Source organism: Erinaceus europaeus, chromosome 4, assembly GCF_950295315.1.
Source record: "Erinaceus europaeus chromosome 4, mEriEur2.1, whole genome shotgun sequence".
Taxonomy (NCBI): Eukaryota; Metazoa; Chordata; class Mammalia; order Eulipotyphla; family Erinaceidae; genus Erinaceus; species Erinaceus europaeus.
Window position 1 is genome coordinate 120,399,844 of NC_080165.1, and position 25,646 is coordinate 120,425,489.

General features: G+C 39.0%; 1 protein-coding gene and 1 long non-coding RNA gene across 9 annotated transcripts in view; one reads left to right on the forward strand and one right to left on the reverse strand.

Annotated features, from left to right (window-relative positions):
• The window catches only part of AKAP7 (A-kinase anchoring protein 7), a 258,608-nt gene that overhangs the window by 145,526 nt on the left and 87,436 nt on the right, over nt 1-25,646 (reverse strand). For 4 of the 8 annotated variants that reach the window (XR_009549585.1, XM_060190452.1, XM_060190448.1 and 1 more), the window contains exon 8: nt 5,683-5,751. The exons of 3 other annotated variants lie outside the window; for them this stretch is intronic. Coding sequence is in view for 4 of the 5 variants with exons in the window: in XM_060190452.1 (XP_060046435.1) it covers nt 5,683-5,751 (69 nt within the window). In the remaining variant the exon portion in view is untranslated. Of the gene's footprint in view, nt 1-3,017; nt 5,043-5,682; nt 5,752-25,646 lie in introns of those variants that run through there. One more of the 8 variants, XM_060190451.1, reaches the window with a different exon arrangement.
• LOC132538146 (uncharacterized) lies at nt 579-7,733 on the forward strand. Its single transcript, XR_009549586.1, has 3 exons — nt 579-717; nt 5,269-5,355; nt 7,263-7,733. It is a non-coding gene; the product is annotated as an uncharacterized LOC132538146 (long non-coding RNA).

Here is a 25,646-nt window from a genome sequence, read left to right on the forward strand (position 1 = left end):
AACTCAAAGCAGGATTTGACTGAATTTGGAGAAGGGCACCAAAGTAAAAAACCTGGGTTGAGGGTGAGGGTGGATGTTCAGCTTCACGGGGTGGGGAGGTGGGAAGGAGGGGAGAGGGAAAAAATGGGACACAGTCTTTTGGTGGGAGGAATGGTGTTTATGTACACTCCTATCAATTTGTAGTCATATAAATAATTAATATGAGAAGGGAAAAATTGATTGAATGTCTCAAACCTTTTATATCACACTGAGTCTTTTAAATACATAGGTTGAGTCTTTGATATGTTGACTCTCTTAAAAGCTTAGACAAGGGAAAACAGAAGCAACCAGTGGCACAGCTATATATAAATACTGTCAAAGGACATAAATCACGATGATGTTGTGTATGATACAGCAAATCCTAACAAAGAGATATTTCCAAAGTTAACCCAATTGCCCAATAATGTAATTACAGCAATAACTATCTATTGTCTTCTTAAACCCTAAGAGAGCAGGAACCTCCCACATCCTTTTTAGATTTATATTTCCCCCAGTCTCCTGCAACCTCTAGGGTGGGGCTAACATTCCTGCATGCTTCTCTCAAGTCATACCAAATGATATTGCATCCGCTGATCCCAACCTAATCAACACAAGCAGTACTACCTCAGCATGCTTCACTTCAGACTGTGTCCAGAGACATCAGGCATGGAATGTCAACCCTTCCCCCTCATCACTCAGGTGAGACCTTTCCTTTCATATATTCTCAAATCCCATTCCATGTGGTTCATCTCCTAACAAAGTCCCAAAACCTAGATATAGACCAGGTCCTATAAGATAGAGCATATGTTCACATGTATCCATAAATTAGGGCAAAATATATACTTGGAAGCAAAAATACACAATAGTCTGTAGTGAGTCAGTATCAACTTCATAATGAAATAGTGTCTACTTAGATGTAGATACCCTTCTCATCTACTTCCTATTACAGTTCTCTCACTCACTCCAAAGCTAACCTCATCAAAGCAAGGACTGCAACAGCTAAATAATGGCAAGAGACTGGCATACTTTAACTATGACTATTTAGTCACTATCAGGCCACCCCATCAGCTGGGGCCCTATTTGGGGAGTCCTGAGATTCCCAAACAGACATGAAGGGCCTAGACCTTGAATAAATCCCTCTCTCTCCATTGTTACCGGTCATCTCTATCAGAAACAAACCAATAGACCCCTTTGTGGGCCTCTATAGAACCTTGCCCTCAACTTGGATCAACAATGGTACAGAATATTCCATCCTCCAAAAGGAGGATGGACAACATACTGTATGCTATACCTGAGGAAGATGGGTCCTGATATTGGGGCAGCTTGGAATGTTCCTACTTATGACCACGGAATGTGAGCTCAGATCTATAGGGATGCAGAGGTCATATAGGCTCCTAAGCTGAATATGGGCCCCAGATCACATCAAACTGATGGGGCTTACAGTTAACAATATTTATACACCTTTCCCATATTTGGGAACTATTCTCTTCCCTGATCCAGCTTTCTGGTCCTTCTGGCAGCCATGACACCACCTCCCCAGAAAATAATTAGGATCCACCTGCATATTAGATTTCAGGCTCAGGCAAAAAAATATTAGTATAGCCACAGGCCCTTTGAAATATAACTAAAATGAGCCTACTAATGATCTACAAAATGGAGGGCCCCCCAACTCTTCATCTTCACTATTTCAGACCTTAGGTCCATGACTGGTCAACAATTTGTTTGGCTTTGTATGTTAACTCTCTTTTCAACCACCAGGTTCCAGATGCTAGCATGATGCCAGACAGACTTCCCTAGACAGACGACCTCAACAATGTGTCCAGGAGCTCTGCTTCTCCAGAACCCTTCCCCACTAGGGAAAGAGAGAGGCAACCTGGGAGTATGGATCAACCAGTCAATGCCCATATTCAGGGGGGAAGCAACTACAGAAGCCAGACCTTCAACCTTCTGTATCCCACAAGACCTTGGGTCCATACTCCCAGAGGGTGGGAACTGTGTGAAGTTGTACCCCTTTTATCCTATGATTTAGTCAATGTTTCCTTTTATAAATAAAAAATTAAATAAAAAAAGAAAAAAGAAAAACTCAAAAATATATATTTTTTAAAAAGAAACCTCTTTTTTCTTCTTTTTTAAAAATTTATTTATTTACAAAAGGAAACACTGAGAAGACCATAGGATAAGAAGGGTACAATTCCCACCACCAGAGCTCCATATCCCATCCTCTCCCCTGATAGCTTTCCTATTCTTTAACCCTGTGTGAGTATGGACCCAGGGTCATTATGGAGTAAGAAGGTGAAAGGTCTGGCTTTTGTAATTGCTTCCACACTGAACATGGGCACTGACAGGTCGATCCATACTCCCAGCCTGGGACCTCAGAGCCATTATGCTGTCTCCCCAACCCTCTCTACAGAAATCTTATGTAAAATGTAGTCTCAGGTTACACAAAGCTCCCAGGCTTTGCTGGGCTTTAATACTTCAGAAAGGGGCCATCAAATACTAAGTACCAGGGCTTCTAGCCTCCTAAAAGCTCCTGACCCCACAGCACCCATAGAGAACCTCAACTAAAAACTCCCCAAAATAACTGCTTCCTATTACTTCTCCTCTTAAATGGGACAATTAGAGAATATTTCTTTCTTTTTTTTTTTTTGCCTCCAGGGCTATTGCTGGGGCTCCATGCCTACACCACAAATCTACTGCTCCTGGAGGCTATTTTTCCTTCTTTTTGTTGCCCTTATTGTTTCATCGTTCTTGTGATTGTTATTATTGTTGTCGTTATTGATGTCATTGTTGTTGGACAGGACAGAGAGAAATGGAGAGAGGAGGGGAAGACAGAGAGGGAGAGAGAAAGACAGACACCTGCAGACCTGCTTCACCACTTCTGAAGTAACCTCCCTGCATGTGGGGAGCCAGCGGCTCAAACCAGGATCCTTACACGGATCCTTGCACTTGCGCTGTGTGTGCTTAGCGCTGTGTGTGCTTAACCCACTGCGCTACCTCCCGGCCCCCAAGAACATTTATTTCTAATAGCTACATTCATAGACAGATTTCCAAATAATTCTTTTATCATAATAGGCACAAGGTAACAATTCAATAAATTAAAATGTTGAGAAAGAGGAAGCTGAGAAATGAGGAAGAAGAGACAGAACATCATGACTGTATTTCCAACTCTAAGGGACAAATAGGATTAAATGAGTAAGTTTTCAAGATCATGGTAACTCAACCTCTCCTCGTGCTGTTTTGTTTTGTTTTTGTCATGTGTAAACAACTATATTATTAGTGACTCAATACTGATTTACAAAACTCCTGTAAGATAACAGGAGTATAATTCTGCACACTTCCAACCCCAAAGTTCTGTGTCCTCATTCTCTCCTCCTCTCTGTTCTATCCAACAATGATGACAGCAATAACAATAATAACAAAAACAATAAACAACAGGGCAATAAAAACAAAAAAATAGCGTCCAAGAGGAGTGGATTCATAGTGCAAGCACCTAACCCCAGCAATAACCCTGGAGGCAAAAAAAAACAAAAACAAACAAACAAAACCCAGAGAATTGGGAGGGACCAGAAAGGGGACTGGGGAACCAACATTCTATAGGGAGTTGGGCAGTAGCGCAGTGGGTTAAGCGCATGTGGTGCAAAGCGCAAGTACCAAGGTAAGGATCCCGGTTCGAGCCCCCAGCTCCCCACTTGCAGGGGAGTCGCTTCACAGGTAGTGAAGCAGGTCTGCAGGTGTCTATCTTTCTCTCCCCCTCTCTGTCTTCCCCTCCTCTCTCCATCTCTCTCTGTCCTATCCAACAACAACGACAACAATAACTACAACAATAAACAAGGGCAACAAAAGGGAAAATAAATAAATATAAAAAAACTTATATAGTGGGGAAAAATGTCAGTCAGTTGAGAGCATGCTGTGCAGAAATCTATCACTGGGAGAATACAAATTGTACACATGTGGTAACTGTCTTATAAATCATTATTTACCCAAATGAAGTGATTTTAAATCTAAATAAATGCAACAAATGGGAAAGGAAAAATATATCTTTATATTAAATAGTAAAATGTGGGTATTATTAAAATACATACTTGTAAAAGTTAAAATATGGGGTTTGGTAGAATACATACTAACACTTTTATTTTCAGCACCACAGAATACCAGGGCTAACTGGAAAAAAACTGAGCATTATTCATGTTGTTCCTTTGTCCCTTAAAACATCCCTAGTTGGGGGAAAGGAAGCTGGAGGTCCTTGATTAGGGGGCAGTGGGGAGGACAAGAGTTTGTAGCAGGCAGCTGTTATGCAGAACTAGGAAACCATACACATGTATAGACAAATGTGCTGTAATTCATTAGCACCTCCCCACAATAAAATAAAATAAAATAAAATATCTCATACTATGATTGACTACTTCCAGTGGCAGAAAGTTTGTGCCATTTGAGGTAATAATATTCATCTTTGGACATTTACCTGTTTCATTTCCCATAGAGGTAATATATTTCTAAACAGGAACACATGCAAGAGGAAAGGGCAAGGCAAGGAAAATGTTTTCTAGTTAGATGCAATTAATAACAATGGGTGCCTGTGTCATCACTGAGTTTTCTGTTAAGGATTACTTTATGAAATAGGCAATTGCAGTAGTCAGTAAGTCTGCAGTTAACACTCCTGTTCGTGTATTGCCTTTCAAACATTCAGTAAAACAAAGTGGGTAATTTGGAGGGTTGGGTGGTAGTGCAGAGGGTAAGCGCACATGGTACAAAGCTCAAGGACCGGAGTAAGGATCCCAGTTCATGCCCCTGGGTCCCCACCTGTAGACGGGTCGCTTAACAAGTGGTGAAGCAGGTCTTCAGGTGTCTATCTTTCTCTCCCCCTCTGTCATCCCCTCCTCTCTCCACTTCTCTCTGTCCTATCCAACAGCAACAATGACATCAATAACAAAAACAATAATAACCACAACAATGATAAAACATGGACAGTATATCCTCCTGGAGCAGTGGATTCGTGGTGCAGGTACCAAGCCCCAGCAATAACCCTGGAGGCAAAAAAGAAAAAGAAAAGAAAAAAGAAAAAAAAAAGTGGGTAATTCAAAGAAAAAGAAAGTGCTACATAAAATTACAACAAAAACTACACTGAAGAATATCTATAATATTTGCTAATTCTAAAGCACTTTAGCAATGTTTAATGCTAAGGATGTTCCTGTATGGCAACATGATAAGCTCATTTAATCTTCCAAGAAATACTCATCTATCATCCAACAGATTCTACTGACTGTGGCCAAAAGAGGAACAGTTCCACAACTAAAATTGAAAGAAAGAGGGTCTAAATGCCCAGTGATACCTTAAATGGTAAGTAACCCATACTGAGTTTTAATATATTTGACTACTCACCCTATTGTCAATATTTCTGGCTATACACCAGCTCACTCTCTAATCGGTGTGTTGTGTGGCTAGTCAATAAAAAATTATCATTCTGTTTGATAGCAGTAGATTAAAACAGCAGTACTAATAAGAGGTGCAGAACTGGGAAACCATACACGTATAGAAAAATGTGCTGGAATTCATTAGCCCCTCCCCCCACAATAATTAAATGAGAGTTCTATCTACCACCACCACCAAAGGGTGAAAGCAGGAGCAAATTGAAGTAGGAGCAGGCAGAGGTCACTGGACTCTTACCACGTGGCCAGCTGTGTATATCCTTTCTGTATCTCTGCAAGACTGTAGAGGACGAGCCTTCCAACTCACCTGTGTTTTGAGAATGACATCCAAAATTTAAACTGTCACCAAAACTTAAATTTCAATCTCTATAATTTCAGCTGCCCTCAGCAGGTACTAGCAGAATCATCACCCTTCACAGTAGAATTAGAAGGATGGAGACAGTCAAAGCTTAATGTTCTGCTCCATTAGGTTCTCACTGAGCACATGGCTAAAAGCTGGCTAACAATGCCAGTAGGCAGAACACAAAAGACAAATGAGACCACTGTAGTTAGTATACAATCCAGTAGCAAGTTCACAAAAATGTCAGGCCCTCCCAAATGTCTACCATGGATTCTTGTACATGTTACTGTCATGACTTATGAACTTGCTAACTAGAGTTAATGCTAATTTACATGTTTCTGGAAGCATGCTGGCTATGAACTCTCTACTCCTTTTTTGAAAAATGCTATATGGTTTGACATAACCAACAGCATAGCAGTACTTACCAACAAAATAAAAGAGATGGGAACTGGGCAGTGACTGGTACACCTGGTTGAGTTTACACAATAAAGCATGCAAGGACCCAGGTTCAAGCCTCCAGTCCCTACCTGCAGGGAGGTAGAGGACCTTCACTGGTGGAAAAGCAGTGCTGTAGGTACCTCTCTCTCTCTCTCTCTCCCCCTTCTCAATTCCTCTCTGTCATATCAAATCAATCAAATCAATCAATCAATATAAGCGGTGAAGGATGATGAGGAGAGCCTGGGGAAGACAAAGGGACTAGCATGGGTGAATAAGAAGTTGCATGTTGGTTTATTAATTCAAACCATAAATTGCACTTTGGAAATAAAGCACCTCTTCCTTTTCTTTTTCCTTTTCTTTCTCTTCCTTCCTTCCTTCCTTCCTCCCTCCCTCCCTCCCTCCCTTCCTTCCTTCCTTCTTTTCTTTATTTTTTTGTCACCAGAGTTATATCTGAGGTTTGGTGCCTGCATGACAAATCCACTACTCCTGGCAGCCATTTTTTTTTCTTTATTTGATAGGACAAAGAGAAATTTAGTGGAAAGGAGGAAATAGAGAGGGAAAGAGACAAAGAGACACCTGCAGTACTTGCTTCACCACCTGTGAAGCTGGTAGGGGGCAAAGGCTCAAACCCAAGTCCTTGCACATGGTCCCCCAGAACACCACTTTCAAATAATGTCCTATCTTCATTTCCTTTTAATTTTTGAAACTTGACAATGGTGTGTGTGTGTGTGTGTGTGTGTGTGTGTGTGTGTGTTTTCCCATCAATCTTAGGATTCATGGTAAAAAAAAACCCAAACAGTTTATAGTCTAATTATTCCAGATAAGAAAAACAGGAAAGGAGAAATCCCTTATTCAGTTTGGAACTTGACTTTCTCAGTTAGAGCCAAGAAGACTGCTATAAGACAGAGGAAGAAGAGAAAGAGAATAGAAGGCATGCAGGTGCCCACAGGAAAAACTGGAGCAATGGAATAAGAAGTGGAAAAGTGGAAGGAAATAAGCAACTATCCCTCCCATATCCCTACCAAGATTTTTTTTTCCAGGTATTGATGTTGCCCAAGAAATGAATCAATCAACCAAAACTTCAGGAACAGCAAATAAATCATGCTGACAAATAACTGAAAAGTTTTTGGCTGCCAAACAAATATCAATGCTTGTTGTTAGGAAGTAAATAATTTGGTTGTGAAGTCATCTCAGGTTTTAAGATCAGGATCACTGAATATTGTATAGAAAACTGATTTCTCCAGTAAAATACAGAACATAGCTTATTAGTGTTTGTTAACAATGAGACGTTAACATTGAACCCCTAGCATTCCCAAAAGATCTCCTGTAAAAAACAAACAAACAAACAAACAAAAAACCTAGCTCATTTCCCATAAGAATAAGTAGGGAATGTGTAGTATTTTACTATTTCTGGAGGTTAACTTAAAGAATAAGCAGCAGCATGTATTGTGGACATTTGAGTATCAGGACCAGATATCATGAGAATCTACAGACCTATTTAAATTTACTTTAATAAAGCACTAACAGCAAAACCATGCTTGCAAATTTAGTAGGCATGCCTGCAAACAGCTTATTGGAAAATAAGAGAAAACTCAATATTTGGGTACAATTAGTAAAATTCTATTTAGCACATTAGTTAAAGTGTCAATGTTGCATTTAACAAAGCTAAAATGTAAGTGAATACACAAACTAGTAAGGAAAAATTTTTGAATGCAAATGTCATCACTTTGAGTTCTGTTTTCTGAGTCTGAAGCAATGTGGAATCTGCCAAACATTCACTTAGAAATATGCAAAGAAAAAGAAAATGGAATCACAATATTGGAGTGATTTCACAGTTACACCTGAATCCCCTCCATGAAGAACAAAGCATAGGACATAAGAATATAGCTGCCAATGATTAACATACTTCATTTCAGAAGCACTTTTACTTCTCTGTATGTTGTTAATGAACACTGCTATGAAAATATGCTCATTTTAGAGATGAAATCATCTGACTTGCATTAATCAAATTGTATGCAGTGATTTAAAGAAACTCAAAACTAAACTCTGACTCTAGAGGGTGTGATAAAAATGAGACGACCAACAAAAAATAAAAATAAAAAATGAGTTTCTATATTTCTGAAATGGTATTTTTTAACATAGCCTATTTATTAAGTTGCTATACTCTGACAGTTAATTATTAACTATACACTTGTCAATCATTTTAAGGCACACTTACTAAAAACCATTGTTTTCACAACTCGTTATTCTGCTATCTTTCCCATAAGAGAAAATACAAAACTAGCTCTAGAAGAACACAGCCACACAAAATAGTCAAGCACTTAGAATTCCTCACAGTACAAATCACACTTACAGATTTTTTCCTCATCTCTTGAGAAAGGAAAGCAGCAGAGCTGGCCCATGGCACTGGTACTGTCTTTCCTTCCTGCTGTTCTCCTCTCAGGGCACCCCAAACAGAAACTGCAGTTTATACCACGGTCTGCGAGCACACCCTGCCTATTTCACTCAAAGGAGAAGCACACGGGGCAGGAGGAACCAATGCACAGCCAGAGAGAGAAAGGAGAAGGGAACTGGCTGCGGTGAGCAAAAAGGCTCCACCTCCTGGTTCTTCCTCTGAAAGCAAGTGCTCCAGGACTGGCAGTCAGTGAAAGAAGTAGCCATATCCTTGCCTACAACTGTGAGCTCTCAGCCTAAAGAGGTGTGGATATCAGTACGTGTCTTTAAGGAAAGTAAGCAAGAACAGACCAGGGTGAGTACTTCCTCCAACAGATAACTACAGTAAATTACACACAGATAATCAGAAGGGAAAAAAAATTGTTTACTTCCACTATTTAAAAAGGAAAACATTTTTTCTTATTAATCCCCAAGAGATCATTCTTCGTTTGTTTTATAAATAGGAAACCTGACATTAAGAAATACAACTTGCATGAAGTATACTAGCTACTTTATAACCTGCATGGACAATGGAAATGACATGGAAAGTGGGGGAGACAGAGTATCAGGTTCTACCTCCACCTTTAGAGTACAGTTTTTCAAGTTATTAGCTGCTTTCTCAATCAGCCTATTTCCCTATCAAAGTATTAATAAACAGTATAAATTTTGAGGCGGTGGAATCAAATATACCAATAGCCCAGAAAAATCTTCCAACTTAAATTAAGCACCCCAGAGAAAAAAATAAAAGAGACATCTTTCTAAATGAAACCACAAAGTGACTAAACAAAATTCAGGATCAGCAAAGCTATTACATTTTTCATTTTTTTTTCTTTATTGGAAGAAGGAGACAGAAACAGTAAGAGACAGAGGGATACAGAGCATTGTTCTGTTATGTACAGTACCCAGAATCAAATATATAACTGTTTTTTATTCCACCTCCCTAACCCACCTGCCATTCCTGACCACAGAAAAAACTGATTTTAACTGCTATAAACTAAGTAATATACACTTAACATATAAATGCACACGATACATTCTTAACTTCTTAACTAGAGATAACTGATTTTGTGCAGCTGTTCAAAATCTACTAGTTTGTATAAGGAGCTTTATGACACTGTTGGAATGAAAAACTGCTCTGAATGCCAAAAATCCAAATTTTTTATTTTACTTTTCTCTTTCCTAGGTCAACTATTTATCTTTTCCTAGCTAGAATATCTGTTCACCAGGAGGTCAAAGGAGAGGGCACTGGATAATAAAAATGTTCAAAATACAGTATGCCCATTTTTATACTCATCTGAACAAAACATATACGATTAAAAGAAATCAGAATTGTCCGTTTTTTTATCCTAAACATTAATTTCAAAATTAAAGAAAAGCATTTGTAGTGTTTCCTCTTCATTTAGGAAAAAAGGTAAATCCTGGATTTGTTTTCCCAACCAACACTTATACAGTGACAACACCTTTAAAGTGGGAAGCTAGAGTTTATAAGCCCAAATCTGTTAGTCATAACAGGAAACTTTGACCTCTTCATCAGTGTTCTGAAATCTTCATCTGGGAATCAGGTAAGTTCAGTCAAGTTTCAATTTGCTGTTGCACACTAGACAGCATTTGGGAGGCAAGAAAAACAATGCCTCAGAGTGCTGAGTTCATGTATCTCAGTCCTTTCTGCACTAGTTAACAATCTCTGCTTCTCTTCCATTGTCCTGTCTTGCTAGTCATCTTCTTGAGTTATTGCTAGCACAGGTGGCCTCCAATAAAATAAAATAAAATAGTCCCTTCCACAAATGCAAAGCCTAAATTAAAAGATTATGTGACCAGGCCTACTAACATCACTTCATAAATTATTCCTTATTGACACTTTTGCTAAATACAGACAATTAAGAAAAATAATTGGAGAGGAAAAAAAAAAAGACATGAACTCACCAAATACAATAAAAGTGAACTCTTAGACTTTGAGAAACAATGGTTACCAGGGCAGAAGGGATAGGAGGTGAGAGTAATGGGGAGAGTAAATTTCTTAATGGTGAAAGGCATTAGAATGGTGGTGGGTGGGTATGGTGTCATATATATACATATGCAGGGTTGAAGTTATACTACTGAGACAGATAGTATTTTAAGTAAAATAAGCCAGAGAGAGGAAGATGAAAACTGGATGATCTCACACATAGCTGGAATTTAAGAAACAAGGACATAAAAGGGAAACAAAGTAAAAGCTAGACTGGGTTTGGTATTCTTTGTTATGGTGCTGCATGGGGGCTCACAATAGGAATTGGGACACAATTAGCATATGGCTGACATCAGGCTGACAGACTTATGTAAACCAAGTTATTTAACTTGCAGGTAGCCTGAAATCCGGCCCCTTCTCCTCCCCCCTGCCCCCGCCCCCACCTCACAGTTCTGGGACAGCACTCACCTAGCTCCCAGTTTTGCTGTGTGCTCACTCGCGGTTCCTGCCATGGCTGCTTCTCCTGGGAACTGAACACATGTAACTGAGCTAGCTGGTAAACTCTCTTCAACAGCCATAATGAGTAACTTATATCTCTGCTGATAATCGCATATCTTGCTCTACCTATAATACACCATTTTGTACAGCTGTATAGCCATGTAATAAACCCTGATTATTTTAAACCTGCACCCGACTGCAATCCTAAAAAATGCTTTATTTTTTCTTATGAGATACTTTATCGAAGCAAAGAATACAGTGGAAGAAGAGGATGGGTGGGGCCTATGGGAACTTTGGGATTCTGGTGCATGACCTAAATTAGAGATGAGAGTGTTTTGTAGATGTCTATTCCATGGAAATGAGGAACTATACCCACGTGCAAATAATTATTCTATACATTAATCCTCAAGTAAATAAATAAATAAATAAGGGGAGTTACAAAGAATAGGGGGTGAGTGGTGTCACCTCTGGTTGAGTGCACACATTACAGTGTGCAAGGGCCCAGGTTCAAACTCCCTGCCCTCAGCTGTAGAAGGGAAACTTCATGAGTAGTGCAAGAGTGCTGCAAGTATCTCTTCCCCTCACTTCTCAATGTCTGTCTCTCTCCAAAATAAGTAAATAGAGATATAAAAAGAAATTATTATTCAAAAAATATATGGATACTCTAGGAGGTGTGGCCATGGAGTAAGGGCAGACAATGCAGACTCACACTGAAAACAACAAATATCTACAATTAACGATCTTAACAAAACTCACCAACTACAGCTGAGACATCTTCAGAAGTACAGCATTACAGACCATAGGCTGACTCTTTGGAATGTTGACTCTCTTAAAAGCTTAGGCCAGGGAGAACAGAAACAACTGGTGGCATTACTCTATAAGACACAGCTATATATAAATAATGTCAAAGCACATAAATTATGGTAATGTTGTGTAAGATACAGCAAATCCTAACAATGGAATTTTCAGAGTGAACCCAATTACCAAATAATTTGATTATAGCAATAACTATATATTGTCTTCTTAAACCCTAAGAGAGCAGGAACCTCCTGCTTCCTCTATAGAGCCTATATTTCCCCCAGTCCTGGAACCTCTAGGGTGGGGCTCACTTCCCTGCATGCTTCTCTCAATTCATACCAAATGATATTGCATCTGCTGACCCCAACCTAATCAACGCAAGGAGTCCCACCTAAGCATGCTTCACTTCAGACTGTGTCCAGAGACGTCAGGGGTAGAATGTCAACCCTTCAGCCTCATTACTTGGGTGAGACCTTTACTTTCTCAGAGGATTCTCTAATTCCATTCCAGGTGGTTCACTTCCTAACAAAGTCCTAAAACCTAGATATAGACCAGGTCCCATATGATAGGACATATGTTCACATTTATCCATAAGTTAGGGCAAAATATATACCTGAAAGCAAAAGTGCACAATAATCTGCAGTGAGTCAATATATGCAGCAAGCAAGCAGAAAGACATAAAAAGACACCATAAAGTAACTAATAAAATAGTATCTACTTAGACTTAGATACCTTTCTCACCTACTTCCTATTACAGTTCTCGCACTCACTCCAAAGCTAACCTCATCAAAGCAAGGACTGCAAAAGCTGAATAAGGGCAAGAGACTGGCATACTTTAACGATGACTCTTTAATCACTATCAGGCCACCCCATCAGCTGGGGCCCTATTCAGAGAGTCCTGAGATTCCTAAACAGACATAATGGGCCTAGACCTTGAAAAAAATCCCTCTACCCGTTGTTACTGGTCATCTCCATCAGGAACAACAAAACAAGTCCCTTTGTGGGCCCCCATAGACCTTGCCCTCAACTTGGATAAATAACGGTAGAGAATGTTCCATCCTCTGAAGAGAAGCTGGACAACATACCCTATGCTACATCTGAGGAAGATGGGTTCTGAAACTGGAGTAGCTTGGAATGTTTCTACTCATGACCACAGAATATGAGCTCAGATCTAGAGAGTTACAGAGATCACATAGGCTCCTAAGCTGTATATGGGCCCCAGATCAGATCAAATTGATGGGGTGTATAGTCAACAGTAATTATATACCTTTCCCATATTTGGGAGCTATTCTCTTCCCTGATACAGCTTTCTGGTCCTTTTTCCAGCCATGACATCATCTCCCCAGACAACTTGGATCTACCTGCACATAAAATGTCAGGCTCAGGAAAGAAAAAAAAAAAAAAACTAGTATAGTCATGGGCCCTTTGGAATATAACTAAAATAGGCCTACTAACTATCTACAAAACAGAGACCCCCAACTCTTCATCTGCTATTCTAGCCTTTAGGTCCATGATTAGTCAACAATTTGTTTGGCTTTATATGTTAACTCTTCTTTTAGACACCAGGTTCTAGATGCTACCATGATGCCAACTAGAATTCCCTGGTCAAAGGACTCCACCAATGTGTCCTGGAGCCCTGCTTCCCCAGAACCCTGCCCAACTAGGGAAAGAGAGAGACGGGTTGGGAGTATGGATTGACCTGTCAATGCCCATGTTCAGAGGGGAAGCAATTACAGAAGCCAGACCTTCCACCTTCTGCACCCCATGATGACCCTGGGTCCATACTCCCAGAGGGATAAAGAATAGAAAAGATATCAGGGGAAAGGAAGGGGGAGGGATACGGAGTTCTAGTGGTGGGAATTGTGTGGAGTTGTACCCCTCTTATAATATGGTTTTTGTCAGTGTTTCCTTTTTTTTTTTTTTAGGGTTTTATTTTTTTTAATTTTTTTTTATTTAAGAAAGGATTAATTAACAAGACCATAGGGTAGGAGGGGTACAACTCCACACAATTCCCACCACCCAATCTCCATAACCCACCCCCTTCCCTGATAGCTTTCCCATTCTCTATCCCTCTGGGAGCATGGACCCAGGGTCATTGAGGGTTGCAGAAGGTAGAAGGTCTGGCTTCTGTAATTGCTTCCCCGCTGAACATGGGCGTTGACTGGTCGGTCCATACTCCCAGTCTGCCTCTCTCTTTCCCTAGTAGGGTGTGTCTCTGGGGAAGCTGAGCTCCAGGACACATTGGTGGGGTCTTCAATCCAGGGAAGCCTGGCCAGCATCCTGGTGGCATCTGGAACCTGGTGATTGAAAGGAGAGTTAACATACGAGGCCAAACAAATTGTTGAGCAATCATGGGCCCAAAGCTTGGAATAGTGGAGAGGAAGTGTTAGGGAGGTACTCACTGTAAACTCTAGTGTACTTCTGCTTTCAGGTATATATTTTGCAGTAGTTTATGGATACGTGTGAATATAAGCTCTCTCTCACAGAAACTGGTGTATATCTAGGTTATGGGACTTTGTTAGAAAGTGAGCCCAGTGTTTCCTTATTATAAATAAATTTTTTTAAAAAATTACAGCATCCTCTTAACACAACGTTTGCTGAATAGCAGCCCCCTGAGGCTTGGTTTCAAATTGAAATCATACCAAAAAAACCCATATATACACACCATACAGCTCAAGGAAATAATAACAAACATAATCACAGCCCACACACCCCACAGCCCCTCATACAGAGGGAAGCCCAGTGATCACAACAATAGTACCACCTGCTGGGCAGCAATAACCAGCACAATAGAAGCATAAGCAGAAATACTGCAAAAACAAACTTACAGATATATATGTTTGTAAGAGCACAGCACAGAATGTTCTTATCTGTGACCATGGACTTCAATCTCAGATTGACAGGGACTCAGAGGTCACACAAGCCCCTGTGCTAAATATGAATAGATATAGGCCCTAGCTCAGATAGACGGGTAAAAAGTCATTTGTATTTATATATTTTCCTCATATTTGGGAGCTACTCTCTGCCATAATCCAGCTCCCTAGGCCTGTTCTAAACTCTGACAACATCTTCGCAGACAATGTTTTTAGTTTACCTGCATGCATATCAGGCTCAGGCAAAAATTACTGAAGTCATGGACCCCTTGCAATGTACATAAGATAGAATTCCTAAGTTCTCCCCCATCTGAAAACCCCTAATTTTATCTGCTCTATTGGGTTCCTGCTTATTAAACAATTTGTCGTGTTTTATATCTTACAGCCTTTCAGCCACTAAGTAGCAGGCACTATTATGATGCCATCCTGACCTCCCTGGGTAATGTGTCCTGAAATCTCACCTTTCTAGAGCCCTACCCCATGAGGGCAAGATAGAAACAGGCTGGGGGTATGGATTGATGTGCTAATGTCCATGTCCAGCAGGGAAGCAATTACAGAAGCCTGGTGATGGAAACTGTATGGAATTACTCCCATATTACAAGTATTCCCCTTACAATCTTGTAAATCAATATTAAGTCTCTAATAAAAAACAAAACATTAAAAATAGTAATAAATAAAATATGTAAAATAAATCACTAGCTAATAGACTCTACCTTAGGATACTCTGTAGTCTAAGAAAGACTATATTGTAATGTTGGAGACTTTTTCATAAGCATTAAAAGTAAGTTAACCATTACTGATCAGAAAACAACTGGGAAATTCAAGATAGGAATTTGGAGGCTGGGCAATGGACGTGGTAGAGTGTACATGTTATAGTGAGTAAGGATTCAGGTTCAAGTCCCTAGACTCCACATACTTCATGAGTGGTGAAACAGTGCTACATGTGTCTTTTTCCCTCCTCCACTATCTTCCCTTCCCTCTCAGTGTCTGTCTCTATCCAAAAAATGACAGAGTAAATGTTCAGCTTCACTGGGAGAGTGGGGGGCGGAGGGGATACAGTCCTTTGGTAGTGGGAATGGTGTTAATGTACACTTCTATTAACTTGTACTCTCATAAATCACTATTTAACTAATATGAGGGGGAAAATTGATTGAATGTCTCAAACATTTTAATGCAACAGACCATAGGTGAGTATATGTTCCTTCAATCTAAGCACTTAAGACTTCAAACTGGTAATTGGACTGAATTTTAACAGTGGGCTCAAATTATTAATATATTTCTAATAATGACTTATTCTTTGAAATCTTGACTCTCTTAAAAGTTTAGATCAGGGAGAACAGAAGCAACCAGTGGTGTTACTTTATAAGATACAGCTATATATAAATAACATCAAAGGACATAAATTATGGTGAAGTCTTGTATGATACAGCAAATACTAATAATGGGATATTCAAAATTAACCCAACTTGACAAATAATTTGATTATAGCAATAACTATCGCTTTCTTTAACCCTAAAACAGCAGGAACCTCCCGCTTCCTCTATAAAGCCCAATTTCCCCCAGTCCAGGGTGAGGCTCACTTTCCTGCATGCTTCTCTCAGTTCATACCAACTGATTCTGCATCTGCTGATCCTAATTTAATCAAAGCAACAAGTACCACCTCAGCATGCTTCACTTCGGAGTGTGTCCAGAGATGTCAGGCATGGAATGTCAACCCTTCAGCCTCATTACTTGGGTAAGACCTTTCCTTTCTCATAGTACTCCTTAATTCCATTTTAGGCGGTTCACTTCCAAACAAAGCCCCCAAACCTATATACAGACCAGGTCCCATGCAATAGGAATATATATATATATATATATATATATATATATATATATATATATATATTCATTAATTTAGGGCATAATTTATACCTGAAAGCAGAAGTGCACAATAATCTGCAGTGAGTCAATATATGCAGCAAGAAAGCAGAAAGACATAAAAAGACACCATAAAGTACCTAATGAAATATTTTCTACTTAGACCTAGATGCCCTCCTCACCTACTTCCTATTACACTTCCTTCAGTTACTCCGAAGCTAACCTTATCAAAGTAAGGACTGCAAAAGCTGAATAAGGGCAAGAGACTGGCATATCTTAATGATGACTCCTTAGTCACTATCAGATCACCCCATCAGCCGGGGTGACCTGATAGTGTCCTAGTCGGGGAGACCTGGGATTCCCATACAGACATGATGGGCCTAGACCTCGAATAGATCCCTCTCTCCTTTGTCACTGGCCATCTCCATCAGGAACAAAATAATGGACCCCTTTGTGGGCCTCCATAAGACCTTGACCTTAATGTAGATCAACAACAGTAGAGAATGTTCCATCCTCTGAATGGAGGCTAGATAACATATTCCATATACCTGAGAAAGATGGGTCCTGAAATTGGTGCAACTTAGAATGTTCCTACTCATGACCATAGAATATGAGCTCAAGGCCATCTAACTACATCAAACATCTACTGAAAGAGCTACAGCAATATATTAACAGCAACACAGTAATAGTAGGGGACTTCAACACCCAGCTCTCTCAACTTGACAGATCATCCAGGAAGAAAATCAATAAAGAAACAAGTGAGCTAAGTGAAGAGATAGATAAACTAGAACTATGGGACATTTTCAGAGTAAAAATGGTGATTTTACCATTTTCAGCCCATCTTGGAAGGAGCTTGAAGAAACGATGTTAAGTCAGAAACAGAAGGGTGAATATGGGATGATCTTATTCACAGGCAGAAGTTGAAAAACAAGATCAGAAGAGAAAACACTAAGCAGAACTTGAACTGGAGTTGGTGTATAATAAGACTGGTGCAAAATAAGACTCTAGGGTGGTCAGGGGGAAAGTTCAGGTCCTGGAACAGGGTGGCATTGTTGTGGGGAAAATTGATAATGTTATGCATGCACAAACTATTGTATTCACTGTCAACTGTAAAACCTTAATCCCCCAGTAAAAAAATAAAAATAATTTTTCTAAAAGTGGTCTCGACATCACATAGTTTCATAATTGTGATATTTTTTCAATAAATCTGGCTCATTAGATATACAGTTAAGTACAATTTTATTTTTATAGATCTGCATAGTGTTTCTATACATGAATATTCAACTAAGAAATTTATATATCAGAACATTTATTTTGAATAAATTATGTTCCATATATACGTACATATATACATTTATATATTCATATACATATTTATTGGGCTGTCAAAAAATAATGATGTATTTTTCTATTTTTTTATGTTAAAGAAGTTTGCTGATCCCAAACTTACTGATACTTGTTATTGGAAATGCTATTGATTGCTACCTTTGTATTTGTGTTTGCAAAATATATTATTTGTCTACCAGGTATATTCTTTTGATTAATGTATGAGGCCTGTATTTCAGGCTCTGTCCCATTATCACAAAATCTTGCTCTAAGGTCAAGCCTGGATATTTCATAGATTTCTGCCCACAAGCAGCAGAGTCTTAGGATTACCACAGTGATCCCCCATAAATCTAAGGGTCTGGAGACTGTGCATGAAATAACTGGAATAAACTCAATATCTAATGGTATCAAAAGATTATACCTGACATAATAACATTTGGATAATGATAGTTTTAAGTACCCTTACCCTGCTGTTTTCTCCCTTAGAAATGTATTCTGATCTTTGTCTATGTAATGTATAACCACTCATTGTTTTGTCTGAACAATGTCATGTAATACATAAATTTTACTCCTTGAAACTTGTGGTGGAGGGGGACACACTTGACACTGTCCTAGCTAGAGATGTCATATGTGTGTGTTCCCACCTGACTTCTTCTGATCAACTGTATAGTGACTGGCTATGGTTACATTCTCTTCACCCTGGGATGTGTCTAATCTCTGGTCCCTGGCAACTGGCTAAGGTTCTCCACCTTATTCTCCCCATATTTTTATGCAAAAATGTGCCATGACCCACAACCCAATATATATATATATATATAATGTATCATAATAACTGGTGAAAAAAATGTTTCCTATCAGTCTATACTCCCTTCCCCCAAATTTGAATATTAACCATTCACAAAGACCTACAAATTAGCCATTTATAATCCAACTATGTGGGAATATAGTAATATATAATTTATTCTATATAAGTTATAAATCCCTTCTTGCCCCTCCTTATCTCATAAAACAATCAAGAAGTTGAATAAGAACAAACACTATATTGAGGTGATCATTTCACATAGACATAAATATCAGATTATTATGTTGCACCTCTGAAACCAGCATAATATCATATCAGTTGTGAACCAATAAAAATAATAAATACTAGCACTTCTAGAAAGAGGGGTAGCCACAGAATATCAGCACCCAAAATATCTAGTCCTCAAACAACTAGATAAAGCAAAAAACAAAACAAATTAAAAAACAGAACAAAACAAAAAAGAGAGAGAAATTCCTGGAATCTCACAACATTTGAAGGAATTCTCTAAGTCACAAGTGAGTGTAGGCATATATGGTAAGGGGTACAGGACACACTTTCAAGAGAAAAAAAAACAGTTTGAACTGGAAGTCAACAGCCAGTTGGCAGGCAGCACCAATTTGGTACAAACATACAGTGAAACACAGGCTCTGCCTAAGAAGGTGGGAAAAACCTTGACAGAAACTAAAACTCTGTGGCCTGCCCAGACTGTGGCAGAGGACTTCCACAGGCCAGAGTATAGTCTGAAACAAGGCAGCAAGAATTTATTCTGTCTAAATATATCCCAGATTATAGGAAGAACCTCTCCTACTCCACATCATGACATATAAACAATATAGCCTCCAGCTGGCTGTACAGTAGAAACCACACTTAGCCAAAACAGAAAAATATCCAGCTGTTCAAACTCACAAAGATTTGGAAAAAATGTCTGAGTTTGAACACAGGAACCTTATTATGAAGATAATCCAAGACTTAACTATAATATACAGACACAAATTCAGGATCTCAGAGATAATGTCAACAAAGAGCAATAAGATGCACAAGGAAAACTCTGAACAGAACTACAAGATATGAAGAACACTTTGGATCATTTGAGGCTTACATAAGAGGCTTAGTAGGTAGAATAAATCAGCTTGAGAAGAGAATATCAAGGCTAGAAGATACAAACACAATATTCTCTGAGTGAAAAGCTGTCAGAGAAAAAAAAAGCTTCATGACAAATGAAATTATCCTCTGTGAATATGCAGACTCCATTAAAAAATCTAAGAGTTATTAGGATATCTGGGGACAGAGAAGAAGAGAAGAGAATATTTTCAAAGAAATCACAGAAGAAAAATGTCCACATCTGGGCAATGTTTCAAACATTCAGGAAACTGAAAGAACACCCAAGTTCCTGGATCCAAAATGGCCCACATCAAGACACATCATAGTAAAACTATCCAAAAGCAAGAAAAAGAAAAATACATTGCAGGCTACTAGAGAAAGGACAGGGATGACATATAGAGGATGGACCCACTAGGTTTGCATCATATTTCTCATCCCAAACCCGAAAGGCAAGAATGGAGTAGAATGACATATTCACAGTATTGAAAGGTAAAAATTGCGGGGCTGGATGGTGATGCATTTGGTCAAACTTACATATAATCATGTGCAAGACCTGGGTTTGAACCCCTGCTCCTCACCTGCTGGAAGGATGCTTCATTGTCCTCATGAGTGGTAAAGCAGGTTTGCAATTGTCTATCTTTCTCTCTATCTCTCTATATATCTATATCTTCCAACCTTCTTAATTTTTCTCTATCCTATCAAAACAAAATAGAAAGAAAAAATTTTTAAAAGGAAAAAATGGGGTGGGGGTATAACATAATGGTTATGCAAAGAGACTTTCATGCCTGAGGCTCTCAAGTCTCAGGTTCAATCCCCCACACTGCCATAAGCCAGAGCTGAGCAGTGCTCTGGTAAAAATAAATAAAAAATAAATAAATAAATAAATAAATAAATAAATAAATAAATAAATAAAAGAAAAATGGCCACTGTGGCAATCCCAACACTCTACTGCTTGTGGGCAGAAATCTCTGAAATATCCAGACTTTGCCTTAGAGCAGGATTTTGTGATAATGGGACAGAGCCTGAAATACAGGCCTCATGGTATATATTAGTCAGAAGAATGTACCTGTTAGACAAATAATATATTTTGCAAACACAGATGCAAAGGTAGCAATCAACAGCAGTTCTAATAATAAGTATCAGGAAGTCTGGGATCAGTAAACTTCTTCAACATAAAGTGTTAGACTTGTAGTGCCAGCATCAAGTCCCAGCAATAACCCTGGTGACAATTTGGAAAAAAAAAAAAAGGTAAAAACTGCCAGCCAGGAATAATATATGATACCAAATTATCCAAATTATCCTCCAAGTATAAAGAAATCTAAAAATATCTCGAACATACAGAAACTGAAGGAATTCACTACCATCAATTCTGTCTTGCAATAAGAATATGCCACATAGTAAGATTCTAACTCCATAAAATTGTAACTTTTCTCAGATCTTTCATAATGAATAAAGGAAATTTGAGTTTGATAATTTATGAAAACACATGAGAAAAAAAGTAAGGTTTCTTTTCAAAGGAGAGAAAGGGGAAATGAAATCATGAAATATAAAGAAACAGAAGAATTGCTTTATCCCTCCAAATTCTGAAGTCACACTTTAAGAGATATGTCTTTAAGCATAAAATAGACACTTCACAATTTCACTATACAGCAGGCAACACCCTTATGGAAGCTGCTTTACCAAGAAATGTCAAAATCTTAATACAAATAAGTAAGTTTAAGAAGTACTCACAGTAGGCCCTAGTAGCTTGGTTGGCACAGCATCAGGCTTTCAATATGAGCGTTTAGGGTTCAGGTCTTTGGGAGTAGGGCGGTAGTGCAGCCGGTTAAGCACACATGGCGCAAAGTACAAGGACCCACGTAAGGATCCTGGTTTGAGCCCCTGACTCTCCACCTGCAGGGGAGTCGCTTCACAGGTGGTGAGGCAGGTCTGCAGGTGTCTGTCTCTCCCCCTCTACCCTCCTCTCTCCATTTCTCTCTGTCCTATCCAACAACAATGACAACAATAACAACAACAATAATAACTACAACACTAAAACAACAAGGGCAACAAAAGGGGATAAATAAATATTTTTTTAAAAGTACAATTTTTGGAAAAACAGTCTATAAAAAATTCAATGCTTTAAAATATACGCTGTTTTTTTTTTTTTAATGTTCATATTGGGCTGTCAAGACAACTGTTATAGACGTCAAGAAGGTTGGAAAGAATACTCAATACTACATTTTATTTCATTCTTTTTAAAATTTTTCTTCCTCCCTCCCCCCTCTTTTTTATTTTTTAAATATATTTTTTAATATTTATTTATTCCTTTCCATTGCCCTTGTTGTTTTTATTGTTGTGGTTATTATTGTTGTCGTTGTTGGATAGGACAGAGAGAAATCTAGAGAGGAGGGAAAGACAGAGAGGGGGAGAGAAAGACAGACACCTGAAGACCTGCTTCACCGCTTGTGAAGCGACTTCCCTGCAGGTGGGGAGACGGGGCTCGAACCGGGATCCTTACGCCAGTCCTTGCTTTGCACCATGTGCACTTTTTTTTTGCACCATGTGCACTTAACCTGCTGTGCTACCACCCGACCCCCCCCCCTTTTTTTTTAACTACCAGGATTATTGCCTGCAGAGAGATTCTAATGTCCCTAGTGAGTTTTTAATAGAATGTGAGAGACAGCCCTAGGTCAGATCGATGGGTAAATAGTAGTATTTATATATGGTCCTCATGTTTGGGAGCTACTCTGTGCCCTAATCCAGATTTCTCTGAAACTATCTTTCCAATTTTTTTATTCTCATATTAACTTTTTAATTTTTATTAGTGATTTAATAATGAGTGACAAGATTGTGGTAAAAGAGGGTTACAATCCCACCACCAAAGTTCCATATCCCCTCTCCTCCATTGGAAGATTCCCTATTCTTTAATCCTCTGGGAGTATGGACCCAGGATCATATGGGGTGCAGAAGGTGGGAGTTCTAGCTTCTGTAATTGTTTCTCTGCTGGACATTGGTGTTGACAGGTCAATCCATACCCCCAGCTTGTTCCTATCCTTCCCTAGCAGGGCAGGGCTCTGGGGAGGTGGGGTTCCAGGACACACTGGTGAGGTCATCTGTCCAGGGAAGTCAGGTTGGTGTCATGGTAGCATTTGCAACTTGGTGGCTAAAAAGCATTAAAATATAAAGCAGAATAATTTCTTTAATAATCAGCAACCTATAGGTAAAAGTATAGCAGATGAGATTTGGGGTCTTCATGTTAGAAGGGAGTAGGAAGTCTATTTTAGGTATATTCCAAGGGGCTCAGTCAATATTTTAGTCTACCCTTATGTTAGCTATCAGGCTAAGGCAAAAATTACTAAAGTTATTGGCCTCTTGGGACATACCTAAAATAAAATTCCTAGCTTCTTCCCACATTAATATACCTAATTTCATCTGTTCTATTCCTACTTTTTGTTTCCTGTTTATTAAACAACTTGTCCTGTTTTATATATTACCACCTTTTAGTCACCAAGTTGCATATGCTACTATGATGCCGTCCTGACTTCCCTGGGCAGATGGCCTCACCAGTGTGTCCGGGAACCTTCACCTCTACAGAGCCCTGCTCCACTAGGGAAAGATAGAGATAGGTTGGGGGTATGGATCAACCTGTCCATACAGAGAAGCAATTACAGAAGCCAGACCTTCAAGCTTCTGTACCCCATAAAGATCTTTGGTCCATACTCCCAGAGGGATAAAGAATAGGGAATCTTCCAATGAGGGCATGGGACATGGAACTCTGGTGGTTGGAACTGTATGGAATTATACCCCTGTTATTTTATAATCTTATTAATTATTATTAAGTAACTAATAAAAAAGAATGTGAGAGACAGACAGACAGAGAGAAAGAGAATGAGACAGAAAGGAGAGACACCTGCAGCACTGCTCCACTACTTGTGAGGCTACCCCTCACACACACAGGTGGGAATGGGAGATTTGAACCTGGGTCCTTGAGCTTGGAATGTTCGCATTCTACCAGTTTAGCTACCACTCAGCCCCTTATTTCACTATGTTTTTGTAAAAATGAATTCCAACTCTGAATAACTAATCCAAACTTAGCATATACCTATCACTCAGAACTACTAAACATTCTTCCATAATTTATCTGCATCATTAGAGTAATTTGAGAGCCAGACCACATGTTTTTGAAACTATATTAAATATTGTTATTTGAAAGTTTTCCTTAGGTATGTCTTATCTATAAGGAAAAGAAATTTAAATATCATAACAAAATTTTTATGGATTATCTATAAATCTCATTGTTAATGTCTATTTTTAACTACTAAGGTAGAGTCTTGAGCCAGGAAAATTGGGAGTCAAGAATCTTTTTATGTGTTAATATTACTCCTTTTTTAAATTAATTAATTTACTAGAGACAGAGAAATTGAGAAGGGAGAGGAGGTAGAGAGGGAAAGAGACAGAGAGATACCTACAGACTTGCTTCACCACTCACAAAGCTTTCTCCCTACAGGTAGGGACAAGGAGCTTGAACCAGGGTCCTTGAGCATTGTAATGTGTGCACTTAACCAGGTGTACCACCAGCTGGCTCCAATATTACTCCTTATTTAATCATATTTAATTTTTTTTTCCTTTTTAAGACTTACTTGATTTTTAATGAGAAAGAGAGTGATCAGAGTCTGCTCAGATCTCGCTTATGACTATAGACCTCAGAATTTGGGACCTCAATGTCTCAAGCATGAAAGCTGAGTGAACTACTGTTGGATAGTATGCCAGCTCCCCCTGGCTTCTGCTTAACACTATTCTATTTACATAACCACTGAATTCTATTTACATAACCACTGTTAACAAGCACCACCCTCCCTCCAGGGCATTGGTGGTTCAGTGATAGGATTCTCGCCTGTTCCACCCCCTCCTTGTCACACTCTGATTTTCACCAGTCACTTTTCCCTCCACTCTCTCTATATCACATCCTGTTTCCACCCTATTCGGAGAGTATAAAAACAGCTGCTCTTCTGATTAAAGACACTTGGAAATTGCTTTCCAGCTCCGAGAGTTCCAGAGTGTATCTCCTGCGAAGTTAGTGCAGCACGAGTTCCTGATCCCTCTCCCACGCAGCAGCCTAGATCAGCTCCAGTTGAGTTCTCTCCAACCCAGAGAGCACTAGCTCGGGAAGAAGTACCCTCAGGCTATCCCGGCAAACTACTATTGTGCAATATCTTTAGCTTTTTAATAATTTTTTCAGGGCTATAATAATATCACAGAACTCTGTTTTCCTACTAATCTGAAAGTGTATTTACATTTGAAACTGCCTTATGTTATACAAATTAATACACAAATGGAAAAAAATGTCTATGAAACATGAGAAGGAAAACATACCATATAGAGAGTACGTACACACAGTTAGAAAAGAGAAAGAAACAATCATATAGCTGGAGTTATGGAAATGTCCCTTATCTCTAAAAAAAAAAAAGGCACTTTCTTAAACTTCAGCTGATGCATTCCCGCAGTGTCAATTTGCAAACTTCCTCCATGCTTATTATTCAGTCAATTCTTTTCTGACTGTGTTTATGTGGCCCAAATTTAAAGACAGTAGGATGTGGTCAAAAGGTTGACAAGTTATAGCATTTATTTGGACACTTTGAATTTACATTATAGCTTTCTACCAACTTGATTTGGTTCTAGTCACACAGAGTATATACTAACATGGTAATCAGATGAGGTCCAGAGCTGAAGCTAACACATAAGTCAGAAGTGTGGCCAGAGCAGGTGAGAGAGAGCTGATGCCTAAGGGGGTCAAAGACCCACATGG